This window comes from Ranitomeya imitator, chromosome 1 (assembly GCF_032444005.1).
Source record: "Ranitomeya imitator isolate aRanImi1 chromosome 1, aRanImi1.pri, whole genome shotgun sequence".
NCBI lineage: Eukaryota > Metazoa > Chordata > Amphibia > Anura > Dendrobatidae > Ranitomeya > Ranitomeya imitator.
In genome coordinates, this window is record NC_091282.1 from 1,145,618,030 (window position 1) to 1,145,636,712 (window position 18,683).

Below are 18,683 nucleotides of genomic sequence, written 5' to 3' on the forward strand. Positions count from 1 at the left end.
AATGCACAAATGCTTTGATGCATTAGTTTCGTTTCTAAAAAGAGAGATATATAAAAAATGCATTTACAGACAAGGACAATCCAAGTAATATAGTAGATTTTTTGATAATTGGTGGGAATTCAAGCACTTCAAATATCCTTATAGTGATAACTTCATGATCAGTGGGATATGACTACTGGGGCTTACACCAATTGGCAAAATGGGGAATTTTTATGCTTGTTAGAATGCCGTAGTAGTGCACATGCTCAACCAGCGCTCCTCCTTATGGAGCTGCCAATTGCTGCACTTGGCTTTTTTCCAGGATAATAGAGAATAATAATAATCTTTATTTTTATATAGTGCTAACATATTCCGCAGCGCTTTACAGTTTTGCACACATTATCATGGCTGTCCCCGATGGGGCTCACAATCTAAATTCCCTATCGGTATGTCTTTGGAATGTGGGAGGAAACCCACGCAAACACGGAGAGAACATACAAACTCTTTGCAGATGTTGTCCTGGGTAAGATTAGAACCCAGGACCCCAGCGCTGCAAGGCTGCAGTGCTAACCACTGCGCCACCGTGCGGCCCATGAGCAGCGGTTGAGTGTCCAATCCGCTGCTCCATTTTTTACCGGGAATAAAAGTTCCTCATCGGGGATAAAAATTGGGTCACCCAACGATCAGCAAGTTATTTCTTATCCTACTAAAAACAGATCCTTTAATTCAAAAATGGCACATGATGAACAAAGTTAAAATCCCCCCAAAACCACTGTGTTTCATGTGGCTATATCACTCTTACTCTTAGCATAATTGGTGGGAATGCTATCAGCATAAGGCAGTGGTGTTCTGTGCAGAATGCACACTATATATACCTTGAATTGTGTGCACACAGTCTCATCGTCATTTTGCATACTGAGTCTTTTGGCATTTATAAGGTTAAGCATATGTAGGTATAGGAAAGTAGTGAAATATAGGTAACATCTTCCCCAGAAATATGAAAGCAAATGAGGTTGTGAAGGGCTGGTGCAAGGACACACCACCCCCTCCTTCAGCGACCCCTCCTGAGCTCACAGTTCAAGCTAATCATTGACAGGACTTTTACAATCCAGTTCTATAGAGCAGCTGAGATAAGACAGTCCTGCGCTTGGAGCAGAGGACAGCAGAGGGATCTCAGCTATTCTCTGCAGCAACTGAATGGAAGTCTCTCCATCCCTACACATTAAAGGAGCCCCACTATAACCAGGAGATCTGGAGTGGGGCACAATGGCTGAATTTTGGCTGAAGTGCTACTACTGGATCTTATTAGTTTTGACTAAAGAAGCCATCGGAAATCCTGGAGAAGGCATACAAGTCTGGCAAAGGCTGAGTCAAGTAAACCCTTTAAATGAAAGTCAGCTTTTCACCCATGGAACATTCCCTCCTGACTTTCTTTGGGGTGTTGGAAGCTCATCATTGCAGATAGAAGATGATCACTTCAGCAGGGGACCTTCTGTGTGGGATCAGTTTATGAAGAACCACCAGTCTTTGAGAGGCATGCCTTCCATGGACCTGCCTGCAGCCACCTCAGGCAGCTTCTCCAGCAAAGAGATGCCAGCTCTGGAATTTTTAGGGGTGAATTTTTACCATTTTTCAATTTCTTGGCCAAGACTGTTCCCACAAGGAAATGATGTCCCAAGTGAGCAGGGTGTGCGCTACTACAACAGCATCATAAGTTTGCTGATCAGGAAGGGCATTCAACCAGTGATCACCCTTTACCACTGGGACTTACCTGTACCCATACAGGAAAAATATGGTGGCTGGGCAAATGAGAGTGTCATCCACCTTTTTAATGATTATGCCAAGTTCTGCTTCCTAAAGTTTGGCGATCGGGTCAAGTATTGGATCACCATACACAACCCTTATTTAATTGCCTGGCATGGCTATGGCACAGGGACCAATGCCCCTTTTATTAGAGGAGACGATGCAGCTGTGTCTGCAGTGGCACATAACCTCATCAAGGTAAATTCCTGTATAAATGCAATAGTTCAATGTTTCTGTGCTTCTTACTGATCTCTACAGAGATGCTGCATTAATAGTAATAAAACTATATATATATATATATATATATATATATATATATATATATATATACCGTATATATATTAGGGTGATATGTGACAATGGAATTATATTCAGTTGAAGCTGTGTCCAGAACACATCTGAATTTCCACATCTGGTCATTTTCCATTACTACTATCTAGTGCACTTGTAAAAACCAAGTTATGGGAATATAAATTCGCACAAAATAGTTTTAGAAATGGTGCAGCATTATATATACATATATATATATATATATATATATATCTTTCGAATTAATCCAAAATGTAAAAAGGATGAGATTGGATTAACCAAAATTATTACTTCTATGTCAAGTTGATTTTATGTTTGTATACACGTCTTTCTGGTGAAATATGTAGTAAGACAACATGACAACCAATTGCAAAATATGTATTTTTATAATTGTGGTCTATTATAGTTTATTAGTATCCCCAAAAAATAATTTGCATAAGGGTATGTTCGCAGATGATGAATACACTTTTGAAGTTTCTGGATTTGTTAGCAGAAAGTGTGCAACAGTAGCAGCAAGAGTAGATGACATTTGACCAAGTCTCTTGCACAGGCAGCTAAAGAATCTGCAGTGAAAAGCTGCTGAGATCTACAGTCCACATCATGTCAGTTTATGGAGAGGATTCCCAGCAGACTTATGAGGGTAAAATCCTATGCAAATCCTCATTACAATCTGTGACAGATCCTCATGTAACACAAACTGATTTTGAGATGGATTGTGATAAGACTCTTGGCAAAATATGCTTTGGAAAATTAATTAGTTTGAAAGTATCCTAACATTTACTATATACTTGCCTTTGTCTTTTTTTGGGGGCTTAAAAGTATTTATATACTTTTTGTTAATTAATGAATGGCCGCAACTAGAGATGATAAATCTTTTGACATTTAAATTTGCCCGGTTTGACAAATGTTTCCCCTAAATTGTTTTACAGAAAATCAAATTGCCATGAACCTTAATATTTCAAAGCCTACGTGTAACACTCCCCAGGTCTCCTAGAACTGTATCCAACCTATTTTTAATTCTTTAACACAAACACAGCCTTAGTAATGTCAAAGTGACTTTACCATAGAAACAGATGGTAAGCTAGTAGCAATCAACAGCTCATTAATAACGCAATGAAATGGGAAACATTCCCAATTTTTACAAATTAAAAAGAAATGGTCTAAAAATTATCCCTCTTTGTCATTTGAAATCAGGCAGACCGTTATGAGCAGAAAACTGACAGTGTTGCTGTCAGAGGTAACATCATACTGCTGTGAATCAGACGAGTGCCATGCTATGTAGTCCATACTATCCTATGGTTCCTCATCACTGATACATTCATCAGAGGTAAAGAAGGACTATTGTGACCTGTGGTTGGTAGTACTCCTGCATGGATGACTGGTGGTTGTTCTGATTCTGCTCCTGATAGTGGCTCACACATTTTTAGTGGTGATGTTTTTTTTTTCTTTTACCATACATTTTGCATAACACTATAATTAACTGTATTGGTCTGGCATTTGCAGATGTAAAATTTGACTAGGAACATAGATCTGTAAAAAAAAAAATTGTTTATAACACACACACTTTGTGAGGTAGACAGTCTCAGTTAAATGTCTGGATTATGGGGAATTATTAGTTTACAAAAAAAAAAAAAATGAAAAAGTAATGGAAAATCTCAATACATATATTAGCACCCCCCCCAAATGTGTAGATATTGAGGAGAAAGGAGGATCCATTGCAAACAAAATACGGTATGTTTAAACATTAGCTTTTTAATGAGTTAAATATATATAATTTAGAGTTTTAAAAATTCAAGCAGATAGAACAAAAATAATCACAAAAGTAGTGCGCTGACATATATAATTAAGTTAATCAATGTTGTGAGAGTATTGATACCAGAAAACAAAATAAATATTAAATATTAGGTGACCAGAAAGACTCCTAAAGTGTTCAATTCAGGTTGTGCTAAATTTGGGGGTGTGCTAATATATGTAAATACAGAGGTGTTTTGCCTCTAACCTTCTTCATAGACAGTGTTTTAAGAAAACTCAATACAGTCACTTGTGAAAAACAAGAACACTGTCTCTAACACTGATTTCAGATTTTTTTCTGGAAAAATATTGTGTTTCCCCACTGCTGCTTTCTAAAACATTAAGAACTAAGAAAAAAATGTATAATTGTAATTTAAATGCAAGAGGACAGATGCCAGTTATACAATATACCTGATCAGTCACACTGAGTCTTGCACTGCAATTAGCACTTCTCCTGTCACTCCCCCTTTCAATTAAATGTGTATTATTCACAGACGAAAACACTCATCTGCTGTTGGACAACACATTGTTGTCTGGAATATTTGTCCAATATTTTAGATCTTTCTATCTCTATTGCTGAGCTGTGAGCTCTGATCTCCTCTCACTATCGTAGCGGCTGCTGCATTCCTTGCCTCAGCTTTTATACAGGCTATGATAGTCCCGCCTGTTGGCTTCGCTATACCATATGATGTGCATATGCAAAGCTTTATGGTGAAGCCTGCATGATCATGCCTGAGGTCATGTGAACTTTCTGTGGCTGATGCAATCTTCTACACTGTGCAAAATTGATTTTTTGGCGTGATTTGAGCAAATCAACTCACACATTGATCAAATTTGATGGGAATTGTGAATTTAATAAAATTAAATACAAATTCTATTCACGTCAAATTGAATCCCTCATATGTATCTGCAATCATTGAAATCTGCTTTATTAGCTGGAGTACACATTAGGCTACTTTCACACTAGCGTCGTGCACGGCAATATGGAACGGTTATCACAAGATCGTCCATCTCTCAGGCACATATGGCCATTGTTTCATTGGCCCTTGTTTCTATCGGATGTTTAGCATGAATGCCAGATGGAAACTGATTTTTTGCAATGGAGTTGTTCTCAATTGTCCGTTGTATTAGTTTTTGTGCTAGATACGTGCAGGTACCGATACAAGGGCTGGATCACAATATTTCGTGTAACATCATGATCTGATTCTGTGACACCGCTGGGGAGTAAATAAGGGGAAACTGATGGTTACTAAGCCTGATGCATCGGATAAATGTGACCCAGCCTAATCGGTATTTTTTACATGCAGCTCACATAAGATATGCGGGTAGGTAAACTGCTTTGATCATGTGGCCGTGCAAATTTTTTGGGGAGGTAATATTTATTCCCTGTGTTAACCCACAGCTTATTTAGGGCTTATACACACAGTATTATTACGCTTTGTGGACGCGCACATTATCCTGAACATATTTACATTGCATATTTACAAAGCTTAGTATCTGCATATGCAAAGTCCATTTTGCAGCATGACTTTAACCTTTAATTAGGGAATCATAGCACTATTTATTGTCTGTATATTAGTATTACAGAAAATAGAGGAGTGTCCTGATAGCATAGATCCAAATACACTATAAGGGCCCCTTTCCACTTGTGTGAGAAAAAAAACAGTCCGATTTACGGACCGAAAAATCAGATGTAAAGTGTGCGATTGTCATGCGAGTGTCATGCGAGTGTAATGCGATTTTTTAATCGCATCATCCGTTTTTACATCCGTATGCAATCCGTTTTTTTTCTCTGCAACTATTTTTATACAGTCATTTACAGGACTATTTACAGTGTTCTGTGCCACAGAATGGTAAGGTATCCGTAAAAAACGGATGGAATACGGATGGTCCGTATTCCATGCGTTTTTTTTCTCGCACCCATTGACTTGCATTGGTGAGTCTCGTCCGGTAATCTCAGCAATACGCAGCATGCTGCGATTTTTTCTCAGCCGACACAGATTTTTCTCAGTCCGATTTCGGCTGGGAAAAAAATCGCAAATGGAATGTCACCTATTGAAAAACATTGGTCCAAGTGCAATCCGATTTTTTATCGGATTGCACTCGTCCGTTTTTCTCACAAGTGGAAAGGGGCCCTTATTCTGATCATTATTATTATGGGTGGCTCAGTGATTAGCACTGCATCCTTGCAGTGTCGGAGTCCTGGGTTCAAATCCAACCAAGGACAACATCTGCAAGGAGGTATGTTCTACTCATGTTTGCATGGGTTTCCTCCCACACTCCAAGGACATACTGATGCGGGATCTAGATTGTGAGCCCCAATGGGGACAGCGATGATGATGTCTGTAAAGCGCTGTGGAATTAATGGTGCTATAAAAGTGAGTAAAATAAAAATGAATATTTTCATTAGTGATGAGCGAGTATACTCGTTACTCGAGATTTCCCGAGGACACTCGGGGTTCCTCAGAGTATTTTTTAGTGCTCGGAGATTTAGTTTTTCTTGCCGCAGCTGATTGATTTACATCTGTTAGCCAGCATAAGTACATGCGGGGATTCCTCAGCAACCAGGCAACCCCCACATGTACTTGTGCTGGCTAAGGATACGTTCACATTTGCGTTGTGCGATGTTGCGTTGGAGACGCAACGCACAACGCAAACAAAAACGCAACAAAACGCACGCTAAAACGCAGCGTTTTGCGACGCATGCATCCTTTTTTGCAGAATTTTGGATGCAAAAAAAATGCAACTTGCTGCGTCCTCTGCGCCCTACGCTTGCGGCAAAAAAAACGCATGCGTCGCAAAACGCAGCACAACGCATGTCCATGCGCCCCCTATGTTAAATATAGGGGCGCATGACGCATGCGTCGCCTCAGTTGCGCCCGATGCAGCGCAAATGTGAACGTAGCCTAACAGATGTAAATCATTCAGCTGCGGCGCTAAAAACTAAATCTCCGAACACTAAAAAATACTCAGAGGACCCCCGAGTGTGCTCGAGAAATCTCGAGTAACGAGTATATTCGCTCATCACTAATCTTTATAAATCACAACTCTCAGATCACTAGTTGGTGTTGTCCCTCATTGCACATAGAGTTCTCTCAAAATATCTAGGATGTTGTAATGTATCGACATAGTACTTGCGTCGATCCAAGCTGCTTTCTGCAGTTTATTGATGGTAGTTTTGTTGTTTTGATTGTTATTATAAAAACTATTATTATATACTAATCAGCCATAACATTATAACCAAGCTAGGAAAAATTTGTAAATTTGTAAATGTAAAAATCTGAGCAATTTTGCCACGGGCCAAATTCTGATCTTTAGATGACTGGGTAAGAGCATCTTCAAAACACCAGATTTTTTGGGTCTTCCCAGTATGCAGCAGTACAAAATAACAGATCTTTTGGGTCTTCCCAGTATGCAGCGATCAGTAGCTACCAAAAGGGATTCTAGTAAAGACAAGCTCGTGAACTTACAACAGGAACATAAACGGCCAACATTGTTGTAACCACCCATAAATTCCAGGACAGTCCGTAAAAATTGGACACTTTTTTTTTCCCCGTCCTTACATTTTTTTTAAGACGTCCGTGATTTTTGTGAATATGAACAAGCTAAAACAGATTATTTTGACTGTTGTTATCATCCTTCTACAGTTCTCAGTGAATGCAGCTGATGTCATATCAGAATTATCGGCTGCATAATGTATCACTTGTGATCATGATCATTTATCATGGTTTTCCAATGTGTCCATAAAAACTATTTTATGTCCATAATTTTTTATAAAATCCGGAAAAAATGAATGTCAACCTGACAATCCTGGCGGCCAAGGCTCGCTGATACATAGGGGGAGGTAGGGGTAGCTGGTGTGCTCCAATCCCATAGAAGAGCGTTGATACCAAATCTGTAAGGAAGAGAAGAAGTTTGACTTTCCGTTAAATTTCCGCTGACTCTAGCAGCCACTCCTGAAGCAAAATACTGATCAAATCTGCAATGTATGATAATGAGGGTTATGCGTTGTCATCTCTGCTTACAGTGCAATTGATTATTAATCTTTGTAACACCCACTGACTTTTGTATCCTTGACTTTTTGATCTTATGTGTGTTGTGCTTACTTCAGATTCTCAGTCCTTGTTGACTTTGTTAGAGCCAGTAATGACCAGTCTCACCGAATAGTAATGGTGATCTATGGAAACTGTTAAACAAGACTTGGTTTTTTTTTTCATCATACCGTTATCTAGTTGTTGTTTTTTTTCAGAATTGATGACCATCTAATATACTGTATATCAATGATCTGAAAATATTTGACTCTCCAGCGCTTGCAATGCTGGGAGTTGTAGGTTCACAACCATGATACCGGCTTATTTCCAGGATCTAGTATGTGTGAAGACTTCTTTTTCTTCTACATTTTTTCTTATCTCCGCTATTTACATGTTAAGACAAAGATCTTGTTTTTATCAGGAGGGGGTTACAAAATTGTTCATCCTGATTTTCCTGGTTCATAAATAGAAGGGCAGAGCCACAGTGGAGAGGCAAATACAGAAAAAGAGGAAAGAGTAGCTGCTTTTGTAACTCAAAGTAGATACATACGATGTTCACAAACCAGAGTCACATGCTGACGAGCTGCTCTTCATAATTCTTTCAATTTTCTGTAAAAAACTGAGAGAAGCAGGAGAATGTTGTCTCTAAATAATTTTTGAGTTTTAGTCGGCAGGAAGTGGAAAGTGCTTGGATACGTGGTTTCAAGGAGAGATCAGAGTCAAGGATTACCCCCAAGGCACCGAGCTTGCGGGACTGGGGAGAGTGAGCAGCCATTTACTTTGATGGATAGGTCAGTTAGTGGGGTCGATTGAGATCGGGGATAGATGATGAATTCTGTTTTATCCATGTGAAGTTTTAGAAATCTAGCAGAGAAGAAAGATGAAATAGTGGACAGACATTGTGGGATTCTGGTTAGTAGGGAGGTGATATAGGGTCCAGAGAGGTAGATCTGTGTGTCATCAGCATAGAGGTGATACTGAAAGCCATGAAACTCAATGAGGTGTCCCAGGCCGAAGGATAAGAGCAGGGGCCCTAGAACTGAACCTTGGGGGACATCGAGAAAGGGGTGAGATAATGAGGTGGTGTGTGAATGGAAGATGCTGAATGTCCGGTCTGTTAGATATTATGAGATCCAGGATAGGGCCAAGTCTGTGATGCCAAGAGATGAGAGCATCTGTAGTAAGAGTGAATGGTCCACTGTGTCGAAGGCAGAGGACAGTACCAGGAGAAGTAGGACAGAGTAGTGTCGCTTGTATATGGAAGTTAGTAGGTCATTGGTGAGTTTAGTCAGGGCAGTTTCAGTGGAATGATACGGTCGTAATCCAAATTGTAAGGGGTTGATGAGGGAGTGGGAGGACAGTTTTAAATGGACGTGTTGTTCCAGTAGTTTTGAAGCATAGGGGAGAAGTGATATGGGGCGATAGCTAGACAGAGAGGATGAGTCAAGAAAGTTCTTTTGAGGATGGGTGTGATTGACGCATGGGAAGACACAAGTTGTTAGTGACAGGTTGAAGAGATGGGTTAGGGTTGGGATGAAGACTGTGGTGAGGTTTGGGATCAGGTGGGACAGGACAGGTGGGACAGGATATGACAGGATCGGGTCAAGTGCACAGGTGGTGAGACGTGATCTGGAAAGTAGAGGGGAAAGTTGATCTTCCCTAATGGAGAAGTTGGTTTTCAAGGAGGAGGGCTGAGTAGTTATGAGGAGGGGCTGTGGGGACTTTAGGCAAGATCTTTGTCTGATGTTATGACTCTTCTGCCTGAAGAATGAGGCAAAGTCTTCAGCTGATATAAGAGAAGAGGGAGGGGATGCTGGGGTTGGAGGAGAGAATTGAAAGTGTTGAATAGCTGTTTAGGGTTGTGAAACAGGGAAAATATGAGAGATGAGAAGTATGTTTGTTTTGCTTCAAAGTAGTGCTGGACTTAAAAATAGTGAGGGACTGTTTGAATTCAATGAAGGGCTCATTGTAATGGGATCTTTTCCATCTCTGCTTAGCAACCCTGGAAGCCCACCCCTTCTTTAGTCAAAGCAAACAAAAACCTCAGTTGCATGCCATATGCAGGGTAGTACCACACAATGGTGGTCTGCCCGCAATAAAGATGCACACCAACTCCAAGAAAGTAGAGAAATATAGGAGAATACGGACTACACCAGTGAATAAAAAAAAAAAGTTTCAATTTTTATTAAAGTAGTTCATAACAATTGGAATACAACATGACACCTTTCGGAAAACAACAAGACCCATGGAGAGACTACTCACAAATCCATCAATATTGCACAAATCTCATGCATACTGTGATGCTAAAAAGTGCAAGAGTGCTGATAGATAAGTCAAGGTAAAAAACCACCTAGTAACATTCTTGAATAGAAAGGTAAATAGAAAGCCGAAATTGGGCAGGTTCTTTCCCAGACAAGATGTGTAGAGCCCCTGGCCAGGCGGTAATGCATATATGTTTATATGTATATATGTTTTGCGTGGGTTTCCATCAGGTTCTCTGGATTCCTCCCACACTCCAAACACATACTGATAGGGAATCTAGATTGTATGCTGCAGTGGGGACAACATCGATAATGTCTGTAAAGCGCCTTGGAATTAATAGTGCTATATAAGTGAGTAAAATAAAATAAATAAATAAGTTGTTCAGTATTATAAATAAATAATCTTTATTTTTATATAGCGCTAACATATTCCGCAGCGCTTTACAGGTTGCACACATTATCGTTGCTGTCCCCGTTGGGGCTCACAATCTAATGTCCCTATCAGTATGTCTTTGTAATGTGGGAGGAAACCGGAGTACCCGGAGGAAACCCACGCAAACACGGAGAGAACATACAAACTCTTTGCAGATGTTGTCCTTAGTGGGGCTTGAACCCAGGACTCCAGCGCTGCAAGGCTGCTGTGCTATCCACTGCGCCACCGTATTGATTATAAGCGACACATGCAGAAATCCCCACACTTACATACCTTGCATACTATCAATGAGGTTATTAATAGTTGCCTGAGGAATGTTGTGCCATGCTGAATGCGCTTGGGCACACAAATCTTCTAAATCCAGTGCTGGCAGCTCCCTTTGCAATTGCTGACCAATAACATCTCGGATGTGTTCAATTTAGACTTTTTGTATTGGACTGAAAATGAGCTCACTAATTGGAGCCAGTGTAGCATAGAGAGGGGATTGGTGGACTTCTATGCTACAACCCCGCACCACTGCTGCTCCCCTACCCGGTAAGCTACATAAACTGCAAGACGCACCTGTGACCCCCCTGACATGCTTGATCCTCTTGATAGGTTAACATTTATTACATTATTTTTTTTCTTATTTACCTCTTCTAAACTTGTGGTGAGTCTTATGGGCCATAAAATACAGTAGTTCCTAGATGCTTTGGAATGACAGAAAATTAGGCTGCTGGTAAATAATTTCTCAAGATATCTAATTCCACGGGAAGCCCAAAACGGCCGATCCACCATAGTTTTACACATGTGGATAGTTAGTTTTGCGCCAAAGTGGAGTTTTAGGAGAGATTGAGAAATTCCTCTCTAGCTTTTAGAAAATCACCTTCCAAGTGGTAGATACTGCCCTAACAGACATCTTAGGGCAGACCTGGGCAAGATGCAGCCTGCGGGCCGCATCCGGCCCGCCTGATGATTTTAAACGGCCCGCCAGCTAGCTGTCACTTGTGACAGGTGCCCCCGCACCGCTCGGCCAGCCGCCAGATGCTTCTGAGGAGGACCCCTGGCAGCTGGAGTGAAGGCCCCGAGCTCATACGCATCGACCCTGTACGTCACGTGCAATGTGAGCAGCAGAACCGGGTTGATCACCGGTTTATTGGTGGCGGCAGCCATCTTCCCGAGGCCGCGCTTGCGCAGATGGAGTGCTCTGCTTCACGGGGCTTCAGGAAAATGGCCATGGGAGGCCGCACGTGCATAGATGGAGATCGCGGCGGCCATTTTCCTGCAGATTTAGATCTCGGCTTCAGGAAAATGGCCGCAGTGATCTTCATCTGCGCATGCGCGGCCTCCCGCGGCTGTTTTCCTGAAGCCCCATGAAGCAAAGCACTCCATCTGCGCACGCGCCGCCTCGGGAAGATGGCTGCCGCCACCAATATTCAACCTGGCTCTGCTGCTCACATTGCATTCTGTGCCGATGCATGGAAGGGACCCTGCGCACACCATACCACACCTCTGCCATCGCCACACCACTGCTACAACCCCCCCGTGGACACCAGGCCGTGGCGTCGTCCACCTAAGCAGGAAGGGACCCTGCTCAGGTGCACGCCACACCGCATAACCCCACCTCTGCCGACACCATGCCTCCTGTGACCCTGCTCTGCCACCGCCAGCCCTCAGGTAAGATACTGTAAATTCGGACAATAAGACGGACCCCCATCTTATAAAAAAATATTTTTTTCTGCAATTTTCACCCCAAATTTGAGGTGCGCCTTATGGTCCGATGCATCTTATAGTCCGAAAAATACGGTAATTATATTAGTCCAGCCCTCTAAAACCATCCCAATTTCTCATGCGGGTCCCTCATAGGACCCGCAAGAACCCTATACATGGTTGTTCCTGCATTGCTAAAGTCAGTGTCTAACAACTAATAGGATGCTTCAAAGTAGTTGCACATATTATTTTTTTTTTTTTTTTTTTTAAATAGATTTTTATTGAAAGCGAATATGAACAATACAATTTATGCATTTTCCAGTATATTACAAAATTTTACATTTTCCAAACCCCCAACAATCCCAACAAAACCCAAACCTCCCCCTCCCCTGACAGCTCATACCCAGTTATACTTTGTTACCAGTATTGATGGCTCTTTGAGCCATTTGAATCACTTATGTCCGCTTGTTCTTTAGCACTCTCTTCCTTTCAGAGGCCCTCATCCTCCCATTACCCATACCTACTATCCCAGCTCGAGCCACGGAGACCACATTTTATCAAACGTTTCTATTTTCCCACGTCTTTTGTATACCCCCTTTTCCAAATTGAGACCATGTTTAACATATTTCAGGAATTCACCCCTTGTAGGCGGCTCATCCTTGATCCAGTTCCTTGCTATTACCTTCCTTGCCATATATAATAGCCTAGCTATTGCTATCTTCCAGATGTTATCCACTCTAATTTCCTCCACATATCCCAGTAGGCACACCATCGGATCTCTCGGCACTCTGCATTTATACGCCCCTTCCACACGGCTCATTACCACCAACCAGAAAGCAACCAGTCTTGGACATGTCCACATCATGTGATATATTCCTGCATTCTCAGTCCTACATCTCGGGCATTCAGAGTCAGCACGCAACCCCGCTCTGTGCAACACTTCCGGTGATTTATAGACTCTGTGCAAGATGTACAGCTGCGATAGTCTATACGGCTCGCTCAGTGACACTCGTGGAACCCACTCCAACACCGACTCCCAGGTTTCATCCTCCATTGGGCCTAAATCTCTTTCCCATTTCGCTCTCGCTTTTAGAGGGAAGTCTAGTAAATATGCATGTAGAAGGTCCTTATAAAGGGTGGTAATGACTCCCCTTGTGGACCCTTCCCCACATACGTATTCCAGAACTATGTCCTCCTGGATCTCAATACCACCGCCCTTGTTTTGCGCTTTAAAGGCATGTTTCATCTGAGCATATTGATACTCCCCAGTCGGTCTCAATCCAAACTCCCCCTGCAGCTGCGAAAAGGACTTTAATCCTTGTTGTTGAATTATCTGAGCCACCAAGTGGATTCCTTTGGCCTGCCACTCCGCCAGCACTCCAAGAGCCGCAAACTCAACCAAATTATTATTAAGCCATATCGGTGTAAATTTAGTCAGCCCCGTAACCCCCCGAATATGTCGCAGTCTGGTCCATAATTTATGTATCAAAAACATAGTTGGGTATAATTTCCCCAATACTCCCAAGGAGCCATCCTCCAGACACTGCGCCACCGGTCTTCGGTTTGTCACCCTCTCCATCAAGTGTTGTACCGCACTGGTAGACGCTCCCCGCGCCCAGCCCTTCAAATGCTGGCTCTGGGCTGCAAGAAAATATAACTCAGGATTGGGTAAAGCCAATCCTCCATCTTCCTTGGGTCGCTGAAGCGTCTCCAGGCGAATACGTGGGTACCGCCTCCCCCATATCAGGCTTCTAAAAAGAGCATTAATCTGCCGGAATTTCCCACGTGGAATCCAAACTGGCGCATTATGTAGGACGTAAAGTAATTTGGGCATCAGAACCATTTTAATGAGATTAACCCTACCCACCACCGATAGGTGTAATTTATTCCACGCATCCACTTTTGCTTTAAGGGCGCCCATGAGAGGAGTCAAATTCCTATACAAAAACTCTGTAACTGGGATCGAGATCCATATTCCCAGGTATTTGAAAAGGGATGCCACCTTAAGCCGCCCCTCTCCCAATGGCTCACTTCTGCTCTCCTCCACCCCATCCACCTCGAAGAGGACCGATTTATCCCAATTTATCCTCAATCCCGACAAGGCTCCAAATTTCCCAATGATCTCGATAGCCCCATTCAAGGCTTCATCCGGGTCCGCCAGGAACAGTAAGATGTCATCTGCATATAACGCGATCTTCTCCTCAACACTCCCATATCTGAACCCAGGAACCTCATCCGATTGTCGGATCTTAGCGGCCAGTGGCTCCACAGCTAAGGCAAACAGAAGGGGCGACAGTGGGCAACCCTGCCTCGTACCTCTGGCCAACTTTATAGGCTGAGAAAGTTCCCCATTCACTCTAATTCTAGCTGTTGGTAGTGAATATAACAGTTGAGTCCATGCCACAAATTGCGGACCAATACCCATACACTTCAACACCCGCCAGAGATATCCCCACTCCACACTGTCAAACGCCTTATGGGCATCCAAGGATGCAATAACCCTTCGGCCACAGTTGTCAGACTTCAGCTGTAGGTTCATATGCAGCCTCCGCAGATTAACCGCTGTAGACCTGTCAGGCATAAAACCAGACTGATCCGGATGTACAAGGCTAGCAATGACGCTGGACAAACGGGTAGCTAACACCTTGGCCAAGAGCTTGACATCGATGGTTAACAGAGAGATTGGTCGATATGACTCAGGCTTCCCCAGATCCTTATCTTCCTTCGGAATAACCACTATAATAGCCTCCCTCATAGATGCTGGGAGATACCCTTGGCATCCAGCCTCCTCCAGTACTAACTTTAATCTGGGAATCAGCACTTCCTCCAAACTTTTATAGATTTCGGCTGGTAACCCATCAACCCCAGGTGCCTTCCCATTAGCCATAGACTTCAGCGCCCGACTCAGTTCCTCCTCGGTGATAGGGGCATCGAGGCTCACCCTATCCTCCTCACTCAATTTCGGAAGACCCAGACTCTCAAGGAAAGTCTCCGTATCTCCGGCTGACTCATTGACCCTGGAGGAATATAAGTCCGCGTAAAAGTCCGCAAAGACCTTTATAATTTCAGGTGTTTCAGATACCCTGCTCCCCCCATCTGAAACCAACGAATGTACATACGAGGTACCACGCTGAGCCGCGGCTACCACCGATAGCATGTGTCCCACTGTTTCTCCCTCCTGAAAATAAGCCACCCTCTGAAACTCCCGCTTCCTTTCAGCTTTTCCCAGCAGAATCTTTTCCATACAATTTTGCGCTGTTCTCAACCTTTTCTCTGCCTCAGAAGTCCCCAGCACTACCATCTCGTCCTCTGCGGCTTTCAGCTCCTCCATCGCCACTCTCTCCGCCTCCCTTGTCCTCCTCTTACACCTACTAATGTCTCTAAATAGTAACCCTCTCAGGTACGCTTTCATTGCATCCCAAACAGTTAGAGCATCTGTACTCCCATCATTTAAAGCAAAGAATTCCGTCACCTCCTTCCCTATACCGTCCAAATCAATACTCTGTAACCAGTTAGGATGGATCTTCCATTCTCTCCCACTTGTGGTCCGTGTCCCCAACAACCTAACCTCCACCTCAATTGGACTGTGATCCGAAAAGGCCCTCGGCAGATAACGCACCTCTCCCACCATTGTGTCCAACAGGCGGTTACCCAGTGCCATATCAATTCTGGATAGCGTAGCATGAGCCGGCGAGTAGCACGAGTACCCTCTCTCCCCAACATGTCTAACTCTCCATAGATCAATCATGCCTATTTCACGCACATAGGTACCAAATGTTGTAGTGTGCCCCTCCGACCTATTCTGGGTGTTCTTATTTTTATCCCAAAAGTCATCACAGATATTGTTCAAATCCCCAATAATTAAGAGTGGTAGTGGTTCCCATCGTTGCACCTTCTCCAACACCTCCCTGATCTTCTTACTTGAATATGGAGGTGGAATATACATTGCCGCCACACACAATCTCACTCCATACAATATACATTGTATCACCACATACTGACCCTCAGCATCCACGCATACTTTCACCTCTTCATACTGCACTCCCACCGGCACCAACACTGACACACCTCTTGAGTACGTCGAAAAGGTAGAATGATACCCTTTCTGTATCCAACGTCTATTCAGTACGTCCACTTTCTCCTGTATCAAGTGCGTCTCTAGCAAGCATATCATAGAAGCCCGCTGATCCTTCGCATACTGCAAGCTCGCAGCTCTCCTAGATTTATCCGCCAGACCTCTCACATTCCAACTCAAAATCTTAAAGCGGTCCCCTATTATGTGACTCATCATCCTTAGTTATGTCAATACTCCCGGTTCTGAGCTGTCTAACTTCCCTCCCCACCCTCACCCCTACCCCCCCTCCCCCACACCCCCCAATACTATACATTCTACCTCTTATCAAGAGTGGGGCACCATCACCCATTGCGAACACTCTTGTTAACGTAACCTTCTCCTTCCGCCTCCCGCTACCGTTTATAACAGAATTCGGCGCAATTCTTAGAAGAACAATATAATTCAACCTGTATTAAATTACAACTGCAAGAAACTAAATAAACTTTTAGTACGCTGCACACCCTTCCTCCCTCGTACTTCTCCGCCGCATCAGCACACCCAGTACATTCCCTGAATAATACCCAGCTCCACCCTCCAACCTTCACATTTCAATTACCAATGTACTGTCAGTCCATCTCTTTTTCCCCTTTTTGAAAGAATTAAAATACCTCCCGACTAACCCACCCCACATTTTCAATCTCCTTTCCCTTTAAGCTTTTTAGCGTTAAGATCTATCCACTGGGTAGCGTCCTCCGGCGTCTGGAAAAAATGAATCTTATCCAGCGCTACCACTCTCAGTCGTGCCGGAAACATCATGGAGTATTGCACTCCCAGTTCTCTCAGCCGTCTCTTGATACCCGTGAACATCATCCGTTGTTTCTGTACCAGGGCGGAATAGTCAGGGTAAATAGCAACTCTTTGACCTCCAATTGTCAGATCCGTCATGTCTCTAGCTTTCCTCAGGATAATGTCTCTGTCTCTGTAGTTTAGGATTTTGGCAAGCATGGTACGGGGATTTGCTCCAGGGACAGGTGGTTTCGGTGGGACCCTGTGGGCTCTTTCTACCGCAAATACTTTTGTCAGTGCTGCATCACCAAAGGTCTCAAGGAGCCAGCTTTCAATATACTCCGTGGGATTCCTCCCCTCAATTTTTTCAGGGACACCCACTATACGAATGTTATTTCTTCTGGACCTATTCTCCAGATCCTCATTTTTTGCAGCCAGCTCCGATATTGCCTGAGTAAACTTCCTCTCCGCTTTCTGCAGCTGCACTATATGGTCTTCTGCCGTGCTCACTCTTTCCTCCACAGCCCCCACACGTTTGTCAATCTTCTGCAGGGCTGCATTTATCTGGGCTGTATCCCCCTTGACCTCCTGTAGCTGCTGGGTGAGGGATTGTTTGCATGCTGATACCAGTGCAAAAACATCTCTAAGAGTGGGCTCTGCTCCTGACTCCTTATCTTCAGATCCCCCTACTACCACTGCCATGTCACCATCCCTGCTCCCCTGTTGTACCTCCTGCTCCTCTGCTGGGCTTTCCTCCTCTCCTTCTGTGTCTGTGTCCACTCCGTCGTCCTCCTCTGCTTTTCCTGTGTTCCCTGCGGCTTCCACTCTAGCAAACTGCTGGAGCTTTGCCGCCGCCGACATTCTCTTCTGGCATGCCGCGTTGTCCTTCTCCGCCTTCTCCCTGGCGTCGGCGCCATCTTGGCCGGTCCCTGCCTCGCCGGCTCCGGCGTCTCTTTGTCTCCTCCTGGTCATGTTTGCCGATCTCGGGGCCGCCGCTATTCACCGCCGCACTCCCGGGACTCTCCTGCAGCCGGTAAGCGCTGTGAATCGCCGCTCAGCTGCGGCTTATAAGGATAAATTGAGCGTTAGCAGCGGGAGCGCTCTGTCACACGTCCGCTCACATGGACGTTCAGGCCACGCCCCGCACATATTATTTTAGATTTTTTATTTTTTTTGCATTAGTTCCATGAGCTATGAAAAAGGTTTGTAAAGCTACTTACAGAACAAACATGAGGTTAAAAACTCCCTCTTGAGACATCAGTGGGCTGCAAGCAAGATATCTCCTATCGGTGAACCTTGAGCGCACACCTGTTGTGTAAGAGCAGTTCTCATTGTAGTAAGCTCTACTTTTAACCATAGCTTATACATTGGCTCCAGAGGGCAATATCTACTACCTTAACCTTCTCTAGGTTTCCTGATTAAACTTTTTTAGATGAATGTTCTGGACAGGCTCATGAAGTGCCATTTTGATGCAGTATTTGGCTTAAAAGGTTATTCTCATCCTGATAAAAGGTTGAAATTGCAAAACAACCAACTTTCCAATTTTA

General features: G+C 43.5%; 1 protein-coding gene across 1 annotated transcript in view; it reads left to right on the forward strand.

Moving 5' to 3' along the window:
* Positions 1-1,067: 1,067 nt before the first annotated feature.
* The window catches only part of KLB (klotho beta), a 62,075-nt gene continuing 44,459 nt past the window's right edge, over positions 1,068-18,683 (forward strand). The window contains exon 1 of the mRNA XM_069744599.1: positions 1,068-1,980. Within this exon, the coding sequence (XP_069600700.1) occupies positions 1,246-1,980 (735 nt within the window). The 5' untranslated portion in view covers positions 1,068-1,245. The remainder of the gene's footprint in view (positions 1,981-18,683) is intronic.